Consider the following 19,390-nt stretch of genomic DNA (forward strand, 5'->3'; position numbering starts at 1 on the left):
TTCCCCACAAAGTCGCTGACTTTGTCTGTCTGCTGTTTGGTGCTGGGTGAGCAAACGTACAGCGGCTTCATCAGAGCTTTTTTTCCATTTCAGTTTTTAGTTGAAGATGAAGACGCCACAAATCTTCAAATTCAGCTGGCGTAAGCCAGTAAAATGCATCTCTTTCATCTCCAGCACAACTCTGTCTGTGTACCGTGAAGGACTCGCTGGTGGTGAAAGGGAGCGAGCTTCACAGTGGAGGATTGAGGACATCCGCCACATTGCAAGTGTTTATCAAATACCAACAGCTTCTTTCTGCACTGAAAATACAGGCGCATTATGCTGGAGGGAGAGACCCAGAAACAACAACAGCCGCGGTTGTTATGTAAGCTAAATCAAATTGATCCCGTGGGGATCGACTTGTTGGGCTTGAGCTGCAGTGACATGGATGAAAATCCAGGCATAATAATCTGGAAGCACTTTGCAGAGGGCAAATCATTGCTGTAGTCCTTGTTGTTTACAACTCTGCATGCTGGTTGCATGTATCGAACTCTCTCTGATATCATCCGCTTTAATCTCATCTCTATTGTCCAGGACCTACAGTGCACCAACGATTGCAAGTCGTTTGGCTTTTAATGCTAATTACAGGGCATGTACTTGTCACTTATCTTCACTCACCAGAAGAAAGAAGAAGAAAAAAAAAATGCTGACAATATGTCTGAAGCTGTGAGAGACTGAGGTGAGGCGGGTGGAGGAGGGGTGGGACCTCCGAGGCTTTGGAGCCAATTCGAGGACCTTGTGATGCAAAACCAGTCCTCAGCAACAGACAGTTCCCATGGCAACGGTGAGCTGCCAAAGTTCCTTGTTGACAAATGACAGCTCTCCTCTCTCTGTGTGTGTGTGTGTGTGTGTGAGATTTGGCAAGTCCTCTTTGCCTTAAGCACAAGGGGGTGGGTGGGGGGGGGGGGTGAAGGGACAGAGAGTAAGTGAGAGCATTGTATTTTGTATGCAGACATGCATACAGTATTCAACACACACACACACACACACACACACACACGGTGATTATGTACTATTGTGTAGTACAGAGATTCCCAACCAGGGTGCACTGGTACCTCAGGAGTACTTCTGCAGTTGTCAGCGGGGGGGGGGGGGGGGGGGGGGGGGTTCGAGAGGAGAATGAAGAGTAGCCCAACGTTTTTGAAAAAATTGAAACGGTGATTTGATTTGGAAAAAAACAAAAAAAAACACGTACAAGATCCGCTGACATGCATCGCAATTTAGTGAGCCAAAACTAGTGAGCAGGGGAAAGTTAAAGTAATACATCCATCCTGAAAACGGTTCAGAAAACAATAATGGGTAAATGGTTGATGGATGGCAAAAAATAACGAAGAAAAAAAATTCAAATCGTATTTTAGTATATTAGATCCCGATGGCTAGGCATTTAACTAGTAAACTAGAAGTATTGGATTAATGGTGAAATAGCCGGGAGTAAAAGACAAATGATTGAAATAAGTAATGGAGACATTGTTCCATCGTTAGGTTCATGTAAGGAACATATCTGCCTGAACATAACTAGTTAAACTGTGTGAAAAAATATTGAAACAATTATCGACTTTTATTAATTAGCATCCATTTGTAACGTGACAGGTGGTGTTGATGAAGAGGATTACTTGAGTTCATCTGACAGCGCTTTGGGGCTACATCTGATGTTGAGGACCACTGGTGTAATACAAACATCATAGTACCTCAAATGAATAGCAATGCCATACGAGGCACTGCACATTTGAATTTCTCCTTTAAAAACAGAGTAGTCCAGTGTCATGCTGTGGTAGTGAGAAATGTGAAGTAGAGGCAGTTAAAAGGTGTGTGTGTGTGGGGGGAGGTGTGGCGAGGCTGAGCGGCAGGATACCCCCCCCCCCCCCCCGTGGCAGAGTGTCGTGGAATGATGATCCTCCATCCTCACCTCCCAAAAGGGCTGTCAAGATGTTCAGCCCCGTGATTTAACCTCCCCACTTCATCCTACACACACACACACACACACACACACACACACACACGGTACAGTATTCACAACAATGGCTTAGCTGCTTCCAAGCAATGTGGAGCAATGTCATAAAAAACCTGCACAGCATTAGAAATAACCCGGTAATTAGGGTGAACATGGTGAACACCATTACTGGATCAAAGCCCAGTAATACCAGTGGACGGCAGTACTGTGTACGCACACTCAGCATTACGCCAACATATAGGGTCTTTTGCAGTCATAATAACAAGAAATGGTGAGTGAGGCAGTGCATTATGTTTTTGGTAAATTGTCCCTGGTTCATCTCTCGGCTGTAGAAGTGTGTGTTGGTGTGTTTCATGCTCAAACAAGTGAGTATTGCGGGGACAATAGATACGAGGGGGGGGTGCAGGGAGGAGTGTGGAGGTGACTGCTCCGAGCGTAATGTCAAAGAGATTAACAACAATAGAGCGGCACGGTGACACCTGAGAGACATTTGGGCGAGTGCAATAAGCTGTGGTACTGCACTCCACTGAACATCAGACAGATGGGAAGCAAGGCAGTGAGCAGGAGAACACACACACACACACACACACACACACACACACACACACACACACACACACACACACACACACACACACACACACACACACACACACACACACACACACACACACACACACACACACACACACACACACACACACACACACAGTCCTACTGTGAACTGCTGCAATGCGAGGGAATAAAAGGAGGAATGCGAGATTTTTCTTTTTTTCAACATTTCTTTTACTGATCTTTACACTTTTCACAGAACATCACACAGAATTAATCGGAGCAGACTTGCTCTTTTGTTTTTAATAACAGACATTGCAGTTACATGTTCAACAAATACTGCTTTGTCAGTTTTTTTTTTTTAATCTTCAAAAAAAAATACCACCGATAGTCACTGGGTTTTTAATCATTTAGGTCTTGAAATGAAATAGGCTGGTACTCGACTTGTCTGGTTGTAGATGTGTCACTGTTGCTGAAACAGTCTTAAGGGACGCACAGCTGTTATTTTATACATCCGGACAGAAAATATAGGACAAGTGCCAAGGCAGGAATAATTCCACCTCACGAACCAACCGAGACCATCCGATGCAAGCACCTCAGGTTTAAGGTACGTCACACAGTGAGCAAAACACCCACTGATATCATCTTTACATTTTGAAACAACTTTGGTTTGGGCTTTGTCATCAGCGTGAGGACCCTTAATCTTCAGAGGTGCCAAAAAAGGAGACACACCAACAAACAAGAAACCACTGATCATGCCGACATGACAGAAAGGCTCGTATCCGTCGACTACTGGCTCTGTATTGCATCTGTCCTCGATTGGTTCCTTTCAGTCGAGTAGAAAAGGAACACGCTTCAGACAGACTTCATCAGCGGACAGACCAACCAAACCACAGCGAGCCTTCTCTGACTGAAAGTAACAAATGTTAAGGAGGGTTTGAGCGCCGTTCGCCTTTTTTAAGACTTCAGCAACTGGCTTTGAAAGTTGGCTTTAACTGTGTGCACTGTCAAGACCGGTAGTGCTAGAAAACATGCATTTTGAAGTAAAACAAACACGTTTTGGGAGTGGGAATTTAGTTTGCTTTGAACTTTCATCGTCCTTTGAAAGAGTCTCTGCATTTAACTACATGGCCGTGTCCCGTTTGAGTCAAGCGCAGTCGCTCGGAATGCAAGATACTTAGTAACAAGAACAATTACATTAACACACAGTTTACATGTATCCATAAAAACACGAAGGCACTTGAACTTGTGATTTCGTATTTGTTCGATGTTTACGATTGTTGTCTCTTAAAATACTCGCGGTGCCGCCACTGCAGCACAAGTCAGCTCGCCATTGCCTGAGACAGCGTCCAAAATCAACAGGAACACAAAAGAATCGCTTAAAATCAAGTTTTAAAAAAAATGCTACATCATATCTTGCAAACACACGCGCACACACACACACACGTGCACAGAAGCACACACACAACCCTTCATTTCATCGGCTTGTTTAGGGTCCTGAAACGAGACCGGTGCACCAATACGAAGCCCCACTGGAGACCTTTTACATTTGTGCTGTGGGGCTTGAAAACGGTCTTTGAGACCCTTCACCTCACTTTTGGGACTTATCCCACCAGATGTGACATTAGCCGACATAATTGTTTAAGAAAATGTTCCAATGGCCAACAGTGGCCAAGAACCATCTGTGTATTTAAAAAAAGAAATGATTCAACTCGAACATTAGCAATAGAGTTGAATGTAGTTTCAAATAAAGCTGACTTGGCATTACTATAGCGTAGGTAGCTCACACCTCCATCTGCTATGAGGAGAAATATTCTTCAACCGATGACAGTTGTCGTCAACGTTACAGTTTCATTCTAACAGACGTAAAATGTAAAGACAATCATTGTCTGTGAGCCCTGCGGTGCCAGAAGCTCACCTTGTGGAGCTCCCTTTGCATGGCATCAGAGTCCAACTGACCAGGTCTCACATCCTGCCCCTCTTCCTCCTCTTCCTCTTGTTCTCCCTCTCCCTCCTCCTCTCCTACCCTGTCTGTCACGAGGTTGTCCTCCTCTGTCCTTGTGTGTGAGTGACCCAGCAAGCTCCTAGTCCTACTTTTCTGGCTCGACTTGTCCTTAACAACATCAAGGGAAGGCCCAGCTTCTCTTCTATCATCCTCTTCCTCCTCCTCCTCTTCCTCCTCTTCCCTCTCTTCTTCCTCTTCATTTTCCTCCTCCTCGTCCTCATCCTCCTCCTCCTCCTCCTCAACATCTTCATCCTCATCGTCATGCTCTTCTATGGCCACTGTCAGCCCTAACTTACTATGGCCAGCTAGTTGAAAGAAAGAGGAAGAGTGTGGTGTGGACGGGCAGTTTGAGAGCGCGGCGTCATACATGGAGAACGGGAGGTGGAGGTAGTGTCCTGCAGCGGCCGCCGCTGCGTAGATGCAGCAGCATGTCTGGGCACAGTCGGGGCGTAGATCCCCCTGTCCTCCGCGGACCATTCGGAAGCGCTTACGGAAGGGCGGCCCGGCTTGGGGCGATAAGCAGATGCGGGTGGCTACTCCTCCGTGGAGCGCCTGGCTGGCAGGGCTAGCACCGGGCGCCGGCACACAGGGGCCCGTGGTGAAGGCCAGGTTGGGTGGGAAGCACCAGTCCGTGCTCTGGAGGATAATCTCAGCGCGCAGGCGGCGAAGGAGGTTGTTGACGAGGACGGAGCGCCGGAGGAAGGCCTCGGGGTCGTCGATGAAGCGCATCTTCTCCAGGGAGAGGCGCAGCACGTGGGCACGCTCCTCCAACACCGGGGCGACCTGAAGGACACGGACCCATTCCATTACAGCTCAACAGATGGTTTTACGGTAGTTGTACCATCTTCCAAATCATTTTGTACGATAATATAGTTAAGGAGTTATTGATTGGATTCAGTTAAAATTTGCATGACCTCATTGAATAATAACATAAACATCTAATAGATACGTTACCTATCATTTGACCATAAGAGCTATTTTTACAGCAGTATTGCAATAAGGGCACTTCCTGTCGGATACACTGTGTACTCTGAATACTTACAGTTTGGCAGTACGTCCTGAAGCTGAATCGAGGCTCATCGTCATCATCAACGAACTTCCTCTTGAAGTATGCGATCCTCGATACTGAAACATGGTCGGGAACTCGCCTGCAGGGGGTTTCTGCAGACGGAGCAAACATGTCAGTGTTTTGAAAGGACAGACTGCATGTGAACGTCACATCATTTGTGGAAAATGCAGCAAAAACATTCATATAGAATTGAACTGCACATCAAACTAAACAAATTGCAGATGCATTAATACAAAAATCTAACAGAAAAAGCAGAAGGGTATATTTTGAAAAACAAAACACGGAGTTTCTGTCTAACCAGAAACGTCACCGTGGAGCTGAAGTAGCCTTCCAGCAGGCTTCTCTGGAAGAACCAGTTTCTTTGGTAACTCTGCTGATACTGTTTGACTGGCAATGTAAATAAATGAACTCTTAAAATCACCCCGACAAGCAAGCTCACCATCTGCTGCAACGTCAATGCAGTACTTAACTTCACTCAAACCCTACATTTTGAATGACGGAGTGCATCTAGAACACTGTAACAGATGAAGTCTAATGTCCAGCTCTGAAAAAAACTATCAGATGTGGTGCAAAAACACCGGTAAAGCTCATCAAATACCTTCGTGGACCGGCATCTGATGAAACCCGATGGACATGAACGACTGAATGAATAACCAGACGACTGCGTTTAGGCTCTGTACCTGGTGAGAGCTGCTCTACAGAGCTGCATGGTGGCGCAGGGTTGGACAGGCAGGTCTTAGTGCAGCGCTCAGACTCCCATATAGGCTGTCGCTGCAGAGGGTCTCCCTCTGGGTCCAGGAAAGGATTCATGGACAACACTAGGGTCATCTCTCGCTCTGATTCAGGTCTGGAAGGAAAACACAAAAAACACAGAGTGGAAATCAGTACAATTCTAATATTATCAAACTCTTTAATAACACGCGTTATGTCCGTAAATCTAACAAGCAGTCCGCATATGCTTCCCTAACGACGTGATAAATGTGAACAAGATGTTTGTCTATGATGCTGGCAAATGTGTCGGTGTTGCGTGGAGGAATAACCAGCTTCTGTGCGAGCTGCGTGACAAATCTGAGCGATAATAATGGTGCGCGCTGAAAAGGAAAATTGGCAGATGGCTGGCAACTCTGATACGGCGTGGTGCCGTTACAAGTGGGACACAGATGGAGAGATGACACCCACTCGCACCATGAATTCCCTATTGATTAGTCGGTGGGGGAGAGTTAGCGACATGTTTGACACGAGGTTTGAATGGATCCCGCGAGTCAAAATTTGCGCCGCGAAGCCGCGTCAACAGCGTGTTCATCTAGAAAGTAAAAGGAGACGTGCACGGAGCAAAGAGGTCCAGCACGCAAGGCAAACAACTTGACAGAAAGGTATCCAACAGGCACGACGGGGCGTATTTGATTTTAATTCAAGCGGATTTTTGTCAGTTTCCCAAATAATCCAAACGGTAATATGAAGCCGTATCACCTCACATTTGGATTAAAGAAGAAGAAACACGAGGAGGGAACAATACTTGGCAGCGACTGGCTGAGGCTCGTTTCAAACCGAACACAGAGCCCCACTGTGAGGACACGGAGAGTCAAAGTCTGTTGTGATTCTTTGAATCCGAGGAGAGAAACTCCATCGCTCCTTTGATCACGGTGAACGGCTGTCATTTGGTTTGCTGTTGATTCCTCCCCCTTCATGCAGAATGCAGAGCCAGCTGTTTCAGGCATCGGACCGCCTCATCGCCGCTTCCTCCCCCCCCCCCTACCTGCCCACATGAACAGATATCATTGCCCACAACCCAGCTTGACACGCCACCATCTCAGACTCACCCGTTGGGGTAGCTGATTAAAATGTCCGCTTCAATGAGCTCCCTCCTTTGCTCGGTTTTATTGCCGTGTGCTGCTTTTCTACCGTTTGCTTTTAACCCGACCAATCACACACCTAAAGGCCGAAAACACCGCCGTAGGCAACGCTGCTCCTGCCACACCTATCTAGCCAGCCCCAGGGAGTAACGGACTACATAGAGCAGCTTCACCTTTCATATTCTGTTCAGGGTTCAGCGAGCATGCTTTAATATCAACTCCAGCAGTGCAATGTTTGTGTCACTGCCGCACCAACCCATCAGTAAACGGGGGGGGGGGGGGGGGGGGGGGTTATGACGATACAGATGCATGCAGGTCATTGGAGGGTTTCAAATAATCAAGACTAATGGGCCACGGCTATGCTTTGAGCAAAATGCTAACTTTAGCATGCTAACGCGCTCCCAGTGATGCCGCTGTCCAACGGGTAATGTTTGCCATTGTCACTAATTTAGTACTTTGGCATGTTGACAATTGGTCATTAGGAATAAACACAAAGTACAGCTGAAGTTCATGGTAATGTCATTAGTTTTGCACATTTTGTTGTTGTTGTTGTCATATACCCCCAAAAATAATTAGCTCAAGTGTCAATTTGTTCATCTTTTACACTGTTGTATTTTGGCTGCTCACACGTGTATGATAATTAACACTTTGACATCGCTGGTTGACAGTGTTTGCAGGTGGGAAGCTGGTGATGGATCACATACTTAATGCTGCAACAGTGACTGCTACTGGATTGTGTGTGTGTGTGTGTGTGTGTGTGTGTGTGTGTGTGTGTGTGTGTGTGTGTGTGTGTGGGTGTGTGTGTGTGTGTGTGCTGATCATCAACCTAAAGAAGCAGCTGGTGACTCGATGTGTTTCAGAGGAGACATGATTGTCTACATCTGCTTCAGGCCAGTCGTGTTTGTCAATAGAGAAAAGGACAAATTACAGTTTTACTTCCAACAATTCAGCGACGCGTATCGTGATGTTAACGCAGACGGAAGAGCTGGAGGGACAGTCCGACTGCAAGACGTTCGCTTCTTTCTCTCGGACCGCTGGAGCCAACAACTCAGCTATTCCAGTTTCCGTAGATCCATCGTGTCACATGATGGATTATGCACATTTTATAACGTGTTGTCAGAGTCAAACCACATTATGTGAGCTACATTCCTCTGCTGAGGCCCGCCCCCCCCCACAGCAAGTAGACCACCAACTAGGGCCAATTATGTCACTGTTACTGAGCACCCGTGCCATTGTTAATTAGCAGCTTTAGCCCTTCTCATTCCCCCCCCCCCTGAGCTGCTGTTTTACCCTTCTCTATTTTCATCTCCATCACCTCCCCTCACTGCCGCTGTTGCTACGTTTGCTCGGGCACAAAGAAACAAGCATGCCATCACTCCCTCTGCCCTCTTTAGGGACACCCCCCCCCTACTTGTTTCATCCCTCTACTCTCAATCTCTCTTTTCCTCTCTTTCTTGCTGACATCCTTTCAACAGCGGTCACAGTCGACAGCTCTCTGAATCAGGGGCTGAAAAAAACACAATGAGAAAACCGACAGAGCAGCTTCCCTACATGTACAGCAATACTTCTTGTTCTTCAAAGACAAGCAGTAGGAGGAGGAGGAGGAGGAGGAGGGGGGGGAGACGACGACAGTGTGAACAAGTGCGTGTGTGTCTGTGAAAGAGGAAAAGGAGAAATGGAGGGTTGAGAAATAAAAACATGGAACGAGGAGAGAATAATCTCCCGGGGGGATATCGTACCTCTCTTTTTCTCCCTCTCTGTTTCTGTCTACGTCTTGCAGGAACGCGAGTGTGACTGAGAGCGAGTTTAGGCTGCGTGTGCGTGTTTAACAGAGTGTGTATTTGAGGGGGGGGGGGGGGGGGGCACGAGTGTAGACGTGTTTGTGTGTGTGAAACACTGCTTCACCTCTGTTCACTCTCCTCTGGCTTCATCCTTCTTATCCTCCCTCTCTCACAGCTTCCCTTCCTCCGTCTGACTCGCTATCTCGCTTTCTTTTCCATTACACCCTTTGATGATGAGCAGTTAATTGCGGTGCCAGGGCACGAGCCAAACCGTGGGAGGGGGAGACGGAGAGTGATAGAGAATAGGAAGAGAGAGGATGGGGGGGGGGGAGGTGGAGATATAGGGAGGGCTGAGGGATGGATGGAATGAGTCAAGGAAGGAAAGATAAGTGCCTTAGGAGCCTTGTCATGAGTGGAGACAGATCGCCTGCAGGGATGATTTCTGCTGCTGTGATTGACGCCCTCCCTCCAGCGCTGAGATAGACATGCGCGCGCACACACACACACACACCCCCACACACACACACACACACACACACACGCACACACACACACACCCACACACACAGCTGTGTCCTGAAATATTTTACAAGGAAAGTCAACTAAGGCTACAACAGTCAACTGGGGTGCTCCAGAACCACACCACTACTGTCAGCTTCAGGATGTTGACACATATATATGGTAGGGGTTCAATCCGTGATCCGTTCCGATCAGCCCTCACGGTTCGGATCACTCGTGAACCGCGGATCAATCGAGTATTTTTTTTCTTTTTTACAGTGTAATCATCATAGTGTGTAAAGTTCTACTGCTGCTGTTCCTTTTCAAGTAACAAGTCCCCGAATATCAATGCAGAGTGTCAGTGAACAGATATAAAGCAGTAGTGTGTTCACGTGAACGGAGCAGCTTAGAAGCATTTAACGGTGACGTCATGGCGAGCGGAGGAACGTCAGAAGCCGCGGCGGGGACACTCCGGTGTAGAAAACAAAGGATTTCTAAATCTGGTTAAAATGCTTGAGCCACGCTACGACGTCCACTCACACACCCACTTCAGTGTGAAACTGTTCCAGGCCTCTATGAGAAGGAAAAGACTGTAGAGACTGCTTTCACCACGGCGGAGTGATTCTTAGTCCGGCGCTGTAGACACGCCCCCTCTGTGAGAGTCACACACACACACACCTGGTTCAGGTGCTGACAGAAGCATCAGAGTGAAGCTAGACACGCCCAACAGTAATATCACCACAGAAAGGTCGACCCTCTCCCCAGACAATGGAGATATTCTCATCTTTTTGAAAATAATGTCACAGTAATGTAACATTGTTGTGTATTTGAATGACCTGACAGGAAGTAAACACAGACCCAAGTTGTTGCTGAGCAGTTCAGTTCAGTGTAAACAGTGGAAGCTAGCTCACTGGCTGTTTCTTTCTTTCAATATTGATCAAAGGGCGAGGATATCAACATACCTCATGTTGCACTTAAACTTAACAGAATTCTTGAATGTATTATTTTTATTTATTTATTTCATTTTGTTTCAAATTGGACATCTTCAATATTTTTGTTTTCATGTAAGACTATGGCCCAAAGTTCTTTGCTTTAAGTGTTCTTGAAGTTCTTTAATTAATAAATGGAAAGCAAAGTTATATTTGTCTCCTCCCCTTTTCTTTGTTGATCCGAAAAATGATCCGAACCGTGACTCCTGAACCGTGATCCGAACCGAACCGTGAGGTTTGTGATCCGTGACACCCCTACTCAACATTAAATACTCTGAACGGCTCTTAATTGCAGATTTTCTATTAAATTCTGGTGCTGTTGAAGTAATAACAATCCCCAGAGGAGCATCAGCCGCTCTCACACACTCTGCTTCAAAAGGAACTGTAAAGAGAACAGGTGTGCAGGAGTGACCTCTCTGGAGAGAAACGCAGGACAGGAACGAGCTCTGAGCAACATTTGGCTACAAAATTCAAAGGAACTCCATTTTAGTTTTCCTAAATCCTGTGTTATGAAAATCACATATGTCAACTTGCGCATGTGTCAGTCTTTAGTGTGTCATCAAGTGCACTTTTAGGGCTCTTTTAAAAGAGTCCTGTTTTCAAACAAGTCAGCTGGAGGCATTAAAAAGGCATCTGTAGAATGCACTTCGTACCGACTCATGGCGCCGCTAATGTTGAACGATGAATTTGTGAGCTACAGCTGATAAGATCGGTTCAATGACAGTTGTCATTATATCCACAGACTTTTATTTGTGATGAAAGTGGTGCTGTCTCAGGTTACAGGGAATCAAGGCAAGTACAAAATCTGCAAACCATCACCTGTGTTGAAAATCAATCTGAAAGATAAACAGCCTGACAGGAAACAGTGTAGGAATGTATTGGGGAGCGGTTAGTTTCTGTACTCATTGTCGTGATTACGTCATTTGTGGCTTGTTGGGAGTGTTTCGAGTTTTAAATGACTTGCCCTCACCCTACGTTTAATAAAAAAGATTAAAAACGCTGGATATTTAAGCCAACAATGGGGGAAGATTTGTACAATGATTCTAGGCGAGTATAAAACATGCCTCTAATAACCTTTGTGCTCTCTCTCTCTCGTTTCTCTGTGGCCTCAAAAATGCTAATCGATCCAGCATGTGTTTGACAGAGTGTATGTTGTATCGCTCTGTGTGTGTGTGTGTGTTCAGTGTTTTAAGGTTTTTACTAAGTGTTTCCGTGCCTCGGGGGAACAGATGGCAGGGAAAAAGTTGTGGTTTTTCGCATCAAATAGATCCAACATTGCCTGATAAGGTCTTCACAGCACACACGAGCATGCAATGTGTCAGGACTGAACTGCACAGATCAGGTAGACGCATTTTTGGAACAGGGAATTCTGCGGATTTTGTTCTGCCATTATTGCATAACCACAAATGACACACCCAGTGGACCAGGAGCACAACTTAAATAAACACTAGCAGGGTGCACATGCATGAACATGCATGAATGTCTACAGTCCAAGGACTAGGGCGGTGCACGTATTATAAAACATCTGTATTGCTGAGCTGCGATCGCCATAATTGCAGTCATCACAATTATGCGTCTCTTGGCAAAATCCTTTTATCACTTTTTCTCTTTTGTGCTGCAGTGAAATTAGCAGCAGCTTGTAGGAATATGTGGCCTCCCTGTCATCTGGTTTGAACCAGGAACATTGTGAAATGACTTGAATTGTAATTTCCTTACTCACAGGGAGCCATTCATTCTCTGGCACTCTGCTCATTTTCTCCAAAGACGGACAACGTGACAGTCTGCTGCCTCCGTCTTCACGTTTCTCTCGGTTCGGCTGTTACTGGTTGTGTGTAAAGGAAGAGGATGAACGCCGGGCAAACGTTCAGATTGACAAATTGCGTGATTAAAAATAGACACGGTAGAATGATGATGTATACAATAGGACTAACTGTGATTATGTGTGATTAACTATCAAGTCCTAATTGAAGTATGTTCTATCAAACAGACGCAATAGAAAAAATCAACAGCTCAGAATATTTGTATGCAATTCACTGAACAAAGGAAGCCACAACACGAACGGAACCCATCTTTACAGCTCCTTTGAACTTCTGAAGAGGTTCTCTGATCCTACAGGAGACGTAGATCTGATCCTACGTGCATCAACTTTAATGCACAACTGTGGATGCCTCACAGCTCACTATTATTGGGGAGGCCGTTGATATGAAACGGCCGACGTGAAGGTGGAGACCGGCAGAAAAGTCGACTGACATTCATCCCATGTGTGTGGAGCGCTGGGTGGGAGGGCGTCGACAGCAACCTTGTGCACATGCACAAAGTGAGACAAATCCTTTTTCTAAGTCACTCTTGACAATGTCAGCTCTTGAAAGTGACAGCCTTTGTGCACGTCTGTACTCATCCCTGCACAGATATAGACAGGTGTGTGTGTGTGTGAGTGTGTGCGTACAGTGACAGTTTGCGTGGTGGACCAAGTCGAGGCAATACATCTCCACACTGAGGAGATAAGTGGGCGTAGCCCTGAAAGAGCTGCCTGTGGTTGCCTTGACAGGAGCTTCAACAGCAGGCTTCCTCGGAGCCCTGTGCTCTCACGGCAGAGCACTTTGAGTCTCGCTGGAAGAGAGACAACCAGACTTCTGGCAGTGCCTTCCCTGCTCCCGATGCATACCTCTTTCAGCTTGACGCCTGCTGCCTTTCTCACACACACACACACACACACACACACACACACACACACACACACACACACACACACACACACACACACACACACACACACACACACACACACACACACACACACACACACACACACACACCTCGACAGGGACAAGGGGGCCACTGAAACCTGTCACATGTGGTGTGTTGTATCTTTATGGTGCTACCTGGTCACCGGCATCACTTTGATGCTTGGCCTCGTAAATCTCTCTCTTCTCTGTGGTATTACATCCACCCTCAGGGACCGCAAACGCATATAATAATAAGTATAATGCAAATAACGTAGCTGTAATTGCACAGGAAAAGTAGAACACAAAACATCTTTGTAGTTTGTAAGAATCCCAGTTGGCCACACAAAGTATTAAGTAAGAAAACTGGGGGCTAATCCACAATATACTTAGGGCTGCATTTAACAATTACTTTATGATGAGACATTGTCTGTCTATGGATCTAAACCAGTTTGAAGTGAAACTGCATGATTTCACCCGATTTAACTACATAGAAATAGGCAATCTTCTTGCTGATGGCCTTGTTCACTTATGGAGGTCATAACGAGGCATTAGTATTAAATTGAGTCTGTCTCTAACAGTTCCTTACATTACTGTAAACACCAAAACATTGTTATGACCTAAAAAGAACTGTCACAGCATGTCACCTCAATTACCTTTTTAAAATGTGGATTATTTACATTAACTTCCTGTCTTCTCTGTTGCTAACTTTAGCGATGCTTTCCAGCCAAAAACTCTCAATATGCATTAATGCCCCACAGTTGGCAGTAGTGTGTATCACACCAACCCTCCTAAGCTTGCAGCATGCACAGACAGTATGTCCATGGTAGTTTCATTTTTTTTAAATAAGGAAAGTTAAGAACGTTTATTGATGAACTGCAATTGACATTAAAAACGTCAAAGCGGGCAAAAGACAAATGAAGAGGATGACAGAGAATCATCTGCCGTTGATCCTCGTACTGTAACTGAACTGTGAGCCAAGACACAGCCCACTTCTCCTCAATATGGAGATGCTACATGCCATCAATATGGCAGTTGGCGTGGGGGTGGAGAGTGTGTAAGTGCCGGCATACGAGGGTGAAGCGCACAGCGGGGGAGAACAGATAGAGAATAGATAATAAGTGTCATTAAGTCAACTTCTCCTTAAGAGCAGCAACAACAAAGCACTGTACGCCATGAATCAAGAGTGAGACACTCAGATAGCAAGCAATTACCCCCCCACCGCGAGTAGAGTGGACCACGGTTACACTGAGAACAGTCACGCGGGGCACATTACACAGAGAAGCCTAAAGATGCTTTGCAGATGCTTTTTTAGATCCTTACATTTGTGAAGGATTAGAGAAACTCAAAACATGTAACCGTAGTTTTTTTGCTCGCCTCATAAAACAAGAAAAACCCTGGTTTAGATTACGTCTCGTGTGAGAACAAATGCACGAGAGCAACTTTAATTGGGACGTCAACAAAGCTGCAAGTCTGGACAGTCTGGACAGTTTGGATGAGTCAGTCAGAAATGGGGCTGGGCCACAAAACAGATCACTTCAAGTCCAGCCATGTTCAGACTGTTACATTCACTCATGCAGCTGCAACTTTTACATTTCAGTATTTACTTAGAGTTAGAATTATACTTAAAAGCATATATTTGATGATGAAAATGACTAATCCTTGTTAATATAGAACAATCTGTCCACATCTGACATTATGTTTGGACATACTGTATGTGAAGCTCAGTCAGTGAAGGGGACGGATACAAAATTGCACTACAAACACACAAATAACCTTTTAACAAATGTATATTCTGTATATTCTGTATATACTGGTTTATTTGATATTCTTCTTTACTGTCTTATTTTATTAGTGTTTTACTGTTTACTGTTTAGTTTAGTTATATTACTTGATTCTTATCTATTATTTTATTTACTTGTGAGCAATGCTGCTGTAATCCTGTAATTTCCCCACTGAGGGACTAATAAAGGATTATCTTATCTTATCTTATATTAACATGGAGTCCTATCTGTTGTATTATCAGAAGTGAGGTTTGTCCAGACTTGTCAAGGTTACGCCGATGTTGGACAAAAATAACAGCCAATCGAGAGGCATCCTCGCCTGCCCTTACATCCTCCTGCTGTGTTATGTTGCTATTTTCTTTCGGTTGCATCTTAGATTGTGTTTCTGCCAGCTTGCAGCCTGTCAGGAGTCATCAGAGCAGCTTGCAGTTTAGTTGAGGGCCGTCTTGGCCGCGGTGGCGTGACTAAGCTGGGCTCGGGGCCCCCCGGGGGTTGCGGCAGGGCGGCTGTATACGGGGCCGCATTACGAACAATCTGGGGACGGCTTGTTGTGGCTGTGAGGGCTAACGGGACGGTGCTCTGCCAGAGGTGGATGCAGCACATTAGAGGCAGACAAGGGCATCAGAATGCGTTTATTAAAAACAAAAACCTTGTTTGTAACATTCCTGTGTAATGTAAATCGTTGAAGGGATTTTTGAGCTATTTGAATATGAACTTGAAGGTTGTTTTTGAAGCGAATGAAAGGGTTCAGAAATCCACCACAAATATTTATGATGAGTGAAAACTTCTACGTTCAGGAATGTGAGACATTTTGAATCAGCGTTTTTCTACATGTTGCATCAATTCTGTCTCGTCTGAATAAATTCCTGTTCTCGTGCAGCTCTAAATTCATTACAGACACACTGAAGAACTGACAGGAATCTTTTGAGGGGAATAAAAAAAAGAGCACGTTGTATCTGGAGTAACTACAGGATTTTAAAGGTGGAGGATCTCAGGTTGTAAATGCAGCTTTCTCGGTGGAGGTGAAGCCGCAAGGTCTCAGCTATAAATAAACGCCTGGTCTCACCTTCCTCTGTTTTTTTGCACTTGTGCAGAAACAAATGTGTGTTCTCCTTTCCTCTCAAGTTGTCCACCTTCGTTAGTTTTGTGTGTCTTTGCTGGAGCACAAAGACGTATTCATGACGGGGAAGCAGTGCCTGAGGAAAAAAAAAAAAAAAGAAGTCTGGGGCTACACCCTGCGGTACACACACACACACACACACACACACAGCTCAACTTGTATTGGCTGAGACCTTTTAACCAAAATAGAGCGGAGACAGAGAGGGACAAAGGGAATGAGATGTGAAGCCCGCCTATTTCTTACCAACTATCATGACCAACGACATGCCATGAGATTATTTGTCTCTTTCAGTGGCAATCCCAACTTCCCTTTGAACTGTAATATCTACTGCACCTGCTTCTTCTGCCTCATTGGCAAATGAAAAAACGATTACGGATCCGTGTATAAACGGCACACTTCAAGGGCTAATCATTCTGTGCTTGGCACCACGAAGGGTAGCCTTCATAGCGGATTGAATCTCCTTCGGGGTACACGTCTCCTACGAGCCATGTTTTGAAAATGTTGCACCAGATGTGAGTCTTGTGCGCCCCCCCGCTGAGAGAAATGAATGGCTGAGGGGGATGCAGGCTACCTAAAGGTTCACATCCTTAATGAGCAGAAGAGTCTGCTGAGAGCGAGATATGATTGATAGCGCCCGCGACAGAGCTGGAGGAGCGGGGAATCGCAGCGAGGGCTTTTGATAAAGACGATGGGGTGGAGGGATTTGGCAGGCGGCAAAGAGAAGGAATCTGGCATCCGCTCGATGCCAGGAACCCGTCCACCGTGCTGCAAAGAGCGGGAGCGCTTCCTCTTGTTCCAGCCCCTCTTTCTCTGGTCTGTTGGTTTAATCTGAGCTGGATGTTACTCCCTGTTGCGTGCCTCACTATATATTCCTGCATAACACACTTTTCCCCCTCCGAGCGAAAACAAATAGCAAAAAGGTGGAATTCCTGGCAAGTGACTCCGGATGTTGTTGGCGGCGAGTGGAGGTGAAGCGCATCCAGCCCACTGCGCTTGAAGCCCTTTCTTCATAACCAAAACACGTAAATAAAGAAAGGGAGAAACAGAAGGGGGGGGGTGTATTTATCGCCCTTAAAACTTGCCATGTTTAAATGTTCTTAATCCTCTCTGGGGCTTGTTAATGGTCCACTCTGAGTGAGAGTCAATGCTTGCGACACTAAGTCTGAAGACAGCACAGAAATGACATCGAGGAGAGAATTACAACAGGAGCTCAGAATTCAGCTAAATCAGTCTGAACCCGCTTCTTTGCTTGGGAGGCGGCAGCAATACAGACAACCAGCCAAGAGCGGTTCCCCCACAAAATAATAATGAAGTGAGGCTGGATGGATGCCAGGAGGGTGGCTGCTTATGTCAGCCTGCATAATGTGTTGGACCAGAGTCTCTGTGGTGTCACACTCGTGAGCTATTGACAGCTTCTCATTCATCCTGCAGTATCCCAACTAATTATTCTACTACAGGGTTTTATTAAGATATCCACAGTTCAGTGAGCACCTTAGGTAGATTAACCACTGTGCATTGACCGAAGCAATCAACACAATCCTAAACAAAATGTCTAAATTAAGATAGATTTTGTTCTATACTTAATCGCCATTGTTCGCTTTGCTTAATTGTACTTACAAACTAAACAGAATGACACTGAAAATGATTGTGTGTGCATTATTTGTCCCTCCAAAATAACCTTTAACTTGACATGAAGTTATTTTTTAACTCTCAGTGTGAAGGACGTTCACTGGGCAAAATGTAGTCAGAGTGGTTTTCTAAATGATGATGTTATAGCCACTGAGACACGCAGGCTACAATTAAACGGACATGAAGAGCCTTGCCTGTGAGAGAGAGCGAAGGGAATAACTTGTGGTGGGGGAAATGAAATGACACCTTTCAGTACTAACGCCATTGAACCGGAGACTCACCGGACTAAACATTAGGGCACGTTTAGCTCGGAGAACGTTAGCTTACCTGTCTTGAATTGTTCGGACCTCGTCCTCGGCTCCACACTTGCTTTGTGATAACGACAGAAATCCAAAGGTGCGTTGATGAAAAACGAAACAAAGTCCTAGTGAATAAATACTACCATGTCCTAGCCAACTAGCACACACGCGAACCACGCCGACTGTTTTTAACTGCCACTTATGTAATTACTGGTTCATTAGCTAGTTGTGTAAATACTTATCATTAAGCGCGCGCGTTTCTCTCACTATGCCCGCGCGAATCATCCCCCTCCCACGCGCTTTCTTCACTAGCGAACGTGGACAGCTGATGTTTTTCTCTTCCTTTACGGGGATAAAGAAGCTGGGCTCGTGTTGTTTCGGTGCTGCTGTAGTCCGTTCAGGGTGGTTTCCCATGCAGAATGCTCCGCGTGGCTCACGTCGTTACGGCTCGCTCGACAGCTCACATGAATATGTGGCGTAGAAAACAACACCAGCAACGCAGCTTCATCCCTTCCAGCCAACTACTGCTGGAGGGTTCACGTACGGCTCGGAATTTCCCCCTCTTCCTTCTTGGCCCTCAAGTTTGAACTGAATAGTCGGTGACGACTCATTGCATCTCCATTCGGAAATTGTCGCAGGTTGTTTTCCCGATCGACTGCATCGACTCATTTCAACTCTAATTATGGAATAGGTCTTTCCATTATTATTATTATGAGTTCATTATTTTCCGGTACGTTTGTATGTCCAATTAATACTACTCAGCCATCAACATCGCCATGTTTCAGCACATACTGGCACATTTACCTTTGTGGAAATGCCCTTACATCTCCTGGATGTCACATTAATACCAATGTGTTTGAGCGTGTGAACGGAATCAGTAATAGTCATAATTCCGTGAGGACATGAAGGCAATCTAACACTTTTTTTTATAGATGGGTTGTGTGTTGTAGATCTGCTCTGCAGGGATGTGACCGACAAAAAGAGGGGAGGGAGCGAGCCCCTCTCATCTGTCATGCATTTCCCCTTTGATTCAGCCGCAGCCACTGAATCTTATTTTCCAGCATTTCTCCCCCTGGGCCCTTTGTTCTGTGTTCAGCT

At 45.6% G+C, this 19,390-nt stretch overlaps 1 protein-coding gene across 2 annotated transcripts; it reads right to left on the reverse strand.

Annotated features, from left to right (window-relative positions):
- Positions 1-2,752: 2,752 nt before the first annotated feature.
- sertad4 (SERTA domain containing 4) lies at positions 2,753-18,740 on the reverse strand. Of its 2 annotated transcripts, XM_079287407.1 has the most exons (5): positions 18,321-18,740; positions 16,311-16,440; positions 6,297-6,463; positions 5,590-5,708; positions 2,753-5,330 (listed from the first exon to the last, which is right to left on the reverse strand). In XM_079287407.1, the coding sequence occupies exons 3-5, from the start codon at positions 6,442-6,444 to the stop codon at positions 4,425-4,427; spliced, it is 1,173 nt and encodes a 390-aa protein (XP_079143533.1). In that variant the 5' UTR covers positions 6,445-6,463; positions 16,311-16,440; positions 18,321-18,740; the 3' UTR covers positions 2,753-4,424. The 2 variants fall into 2 exon arrangements, with proteins under 2 accessions (XP_079143533.1, XP_079143532.1); XM_079287406.1 differs by lacking the exon at positions 16,311-16,440.
- Between the last annotated feature and the right edge of the window lie 650 nt (positions 18,741-19,390).

The sequence above is a fragment of the Melanostigma gelatinosum genome (assembly GCF_949748355.1).
Source record: "Melanostigma gelatinosum genome assembly, chromosome: 16".
NCBI lineage: Eukaryota > Metazoa > Chordata > Actinopteri > Perciformes > Zoarcidae > Melanostigma > Melanostigma gelatinosum.

What these genes read in the sequence shown, in the direction of transcription:
- sertad4 (XM_079287406.1), bottom strand. Translation starts at nt 6,444, where the DNA reads ATGACCCTAGTGTTGTCCATGAATCCTTTCCTGGACCCAGAGGGAGAC. An exon ending in TGTAGAGCAGCTCTCACCAG is followed by an intron (nt 5,709 to 6,296) that starts GTACAGAGCCTA and finishes CTCCGTCTGCAG; the next exon opens with AAACCCCCTGCAGGCGAGTT. An exon ending in TCAGGACGTACTGCCAAACT is followed by an intron (nt 5,331 to 5,589) that starts GTAAGTATTCAG and finishes CGTGTCCTTCAG; the next exon opens with GTCGCCCCGGTGTTGGAGGA.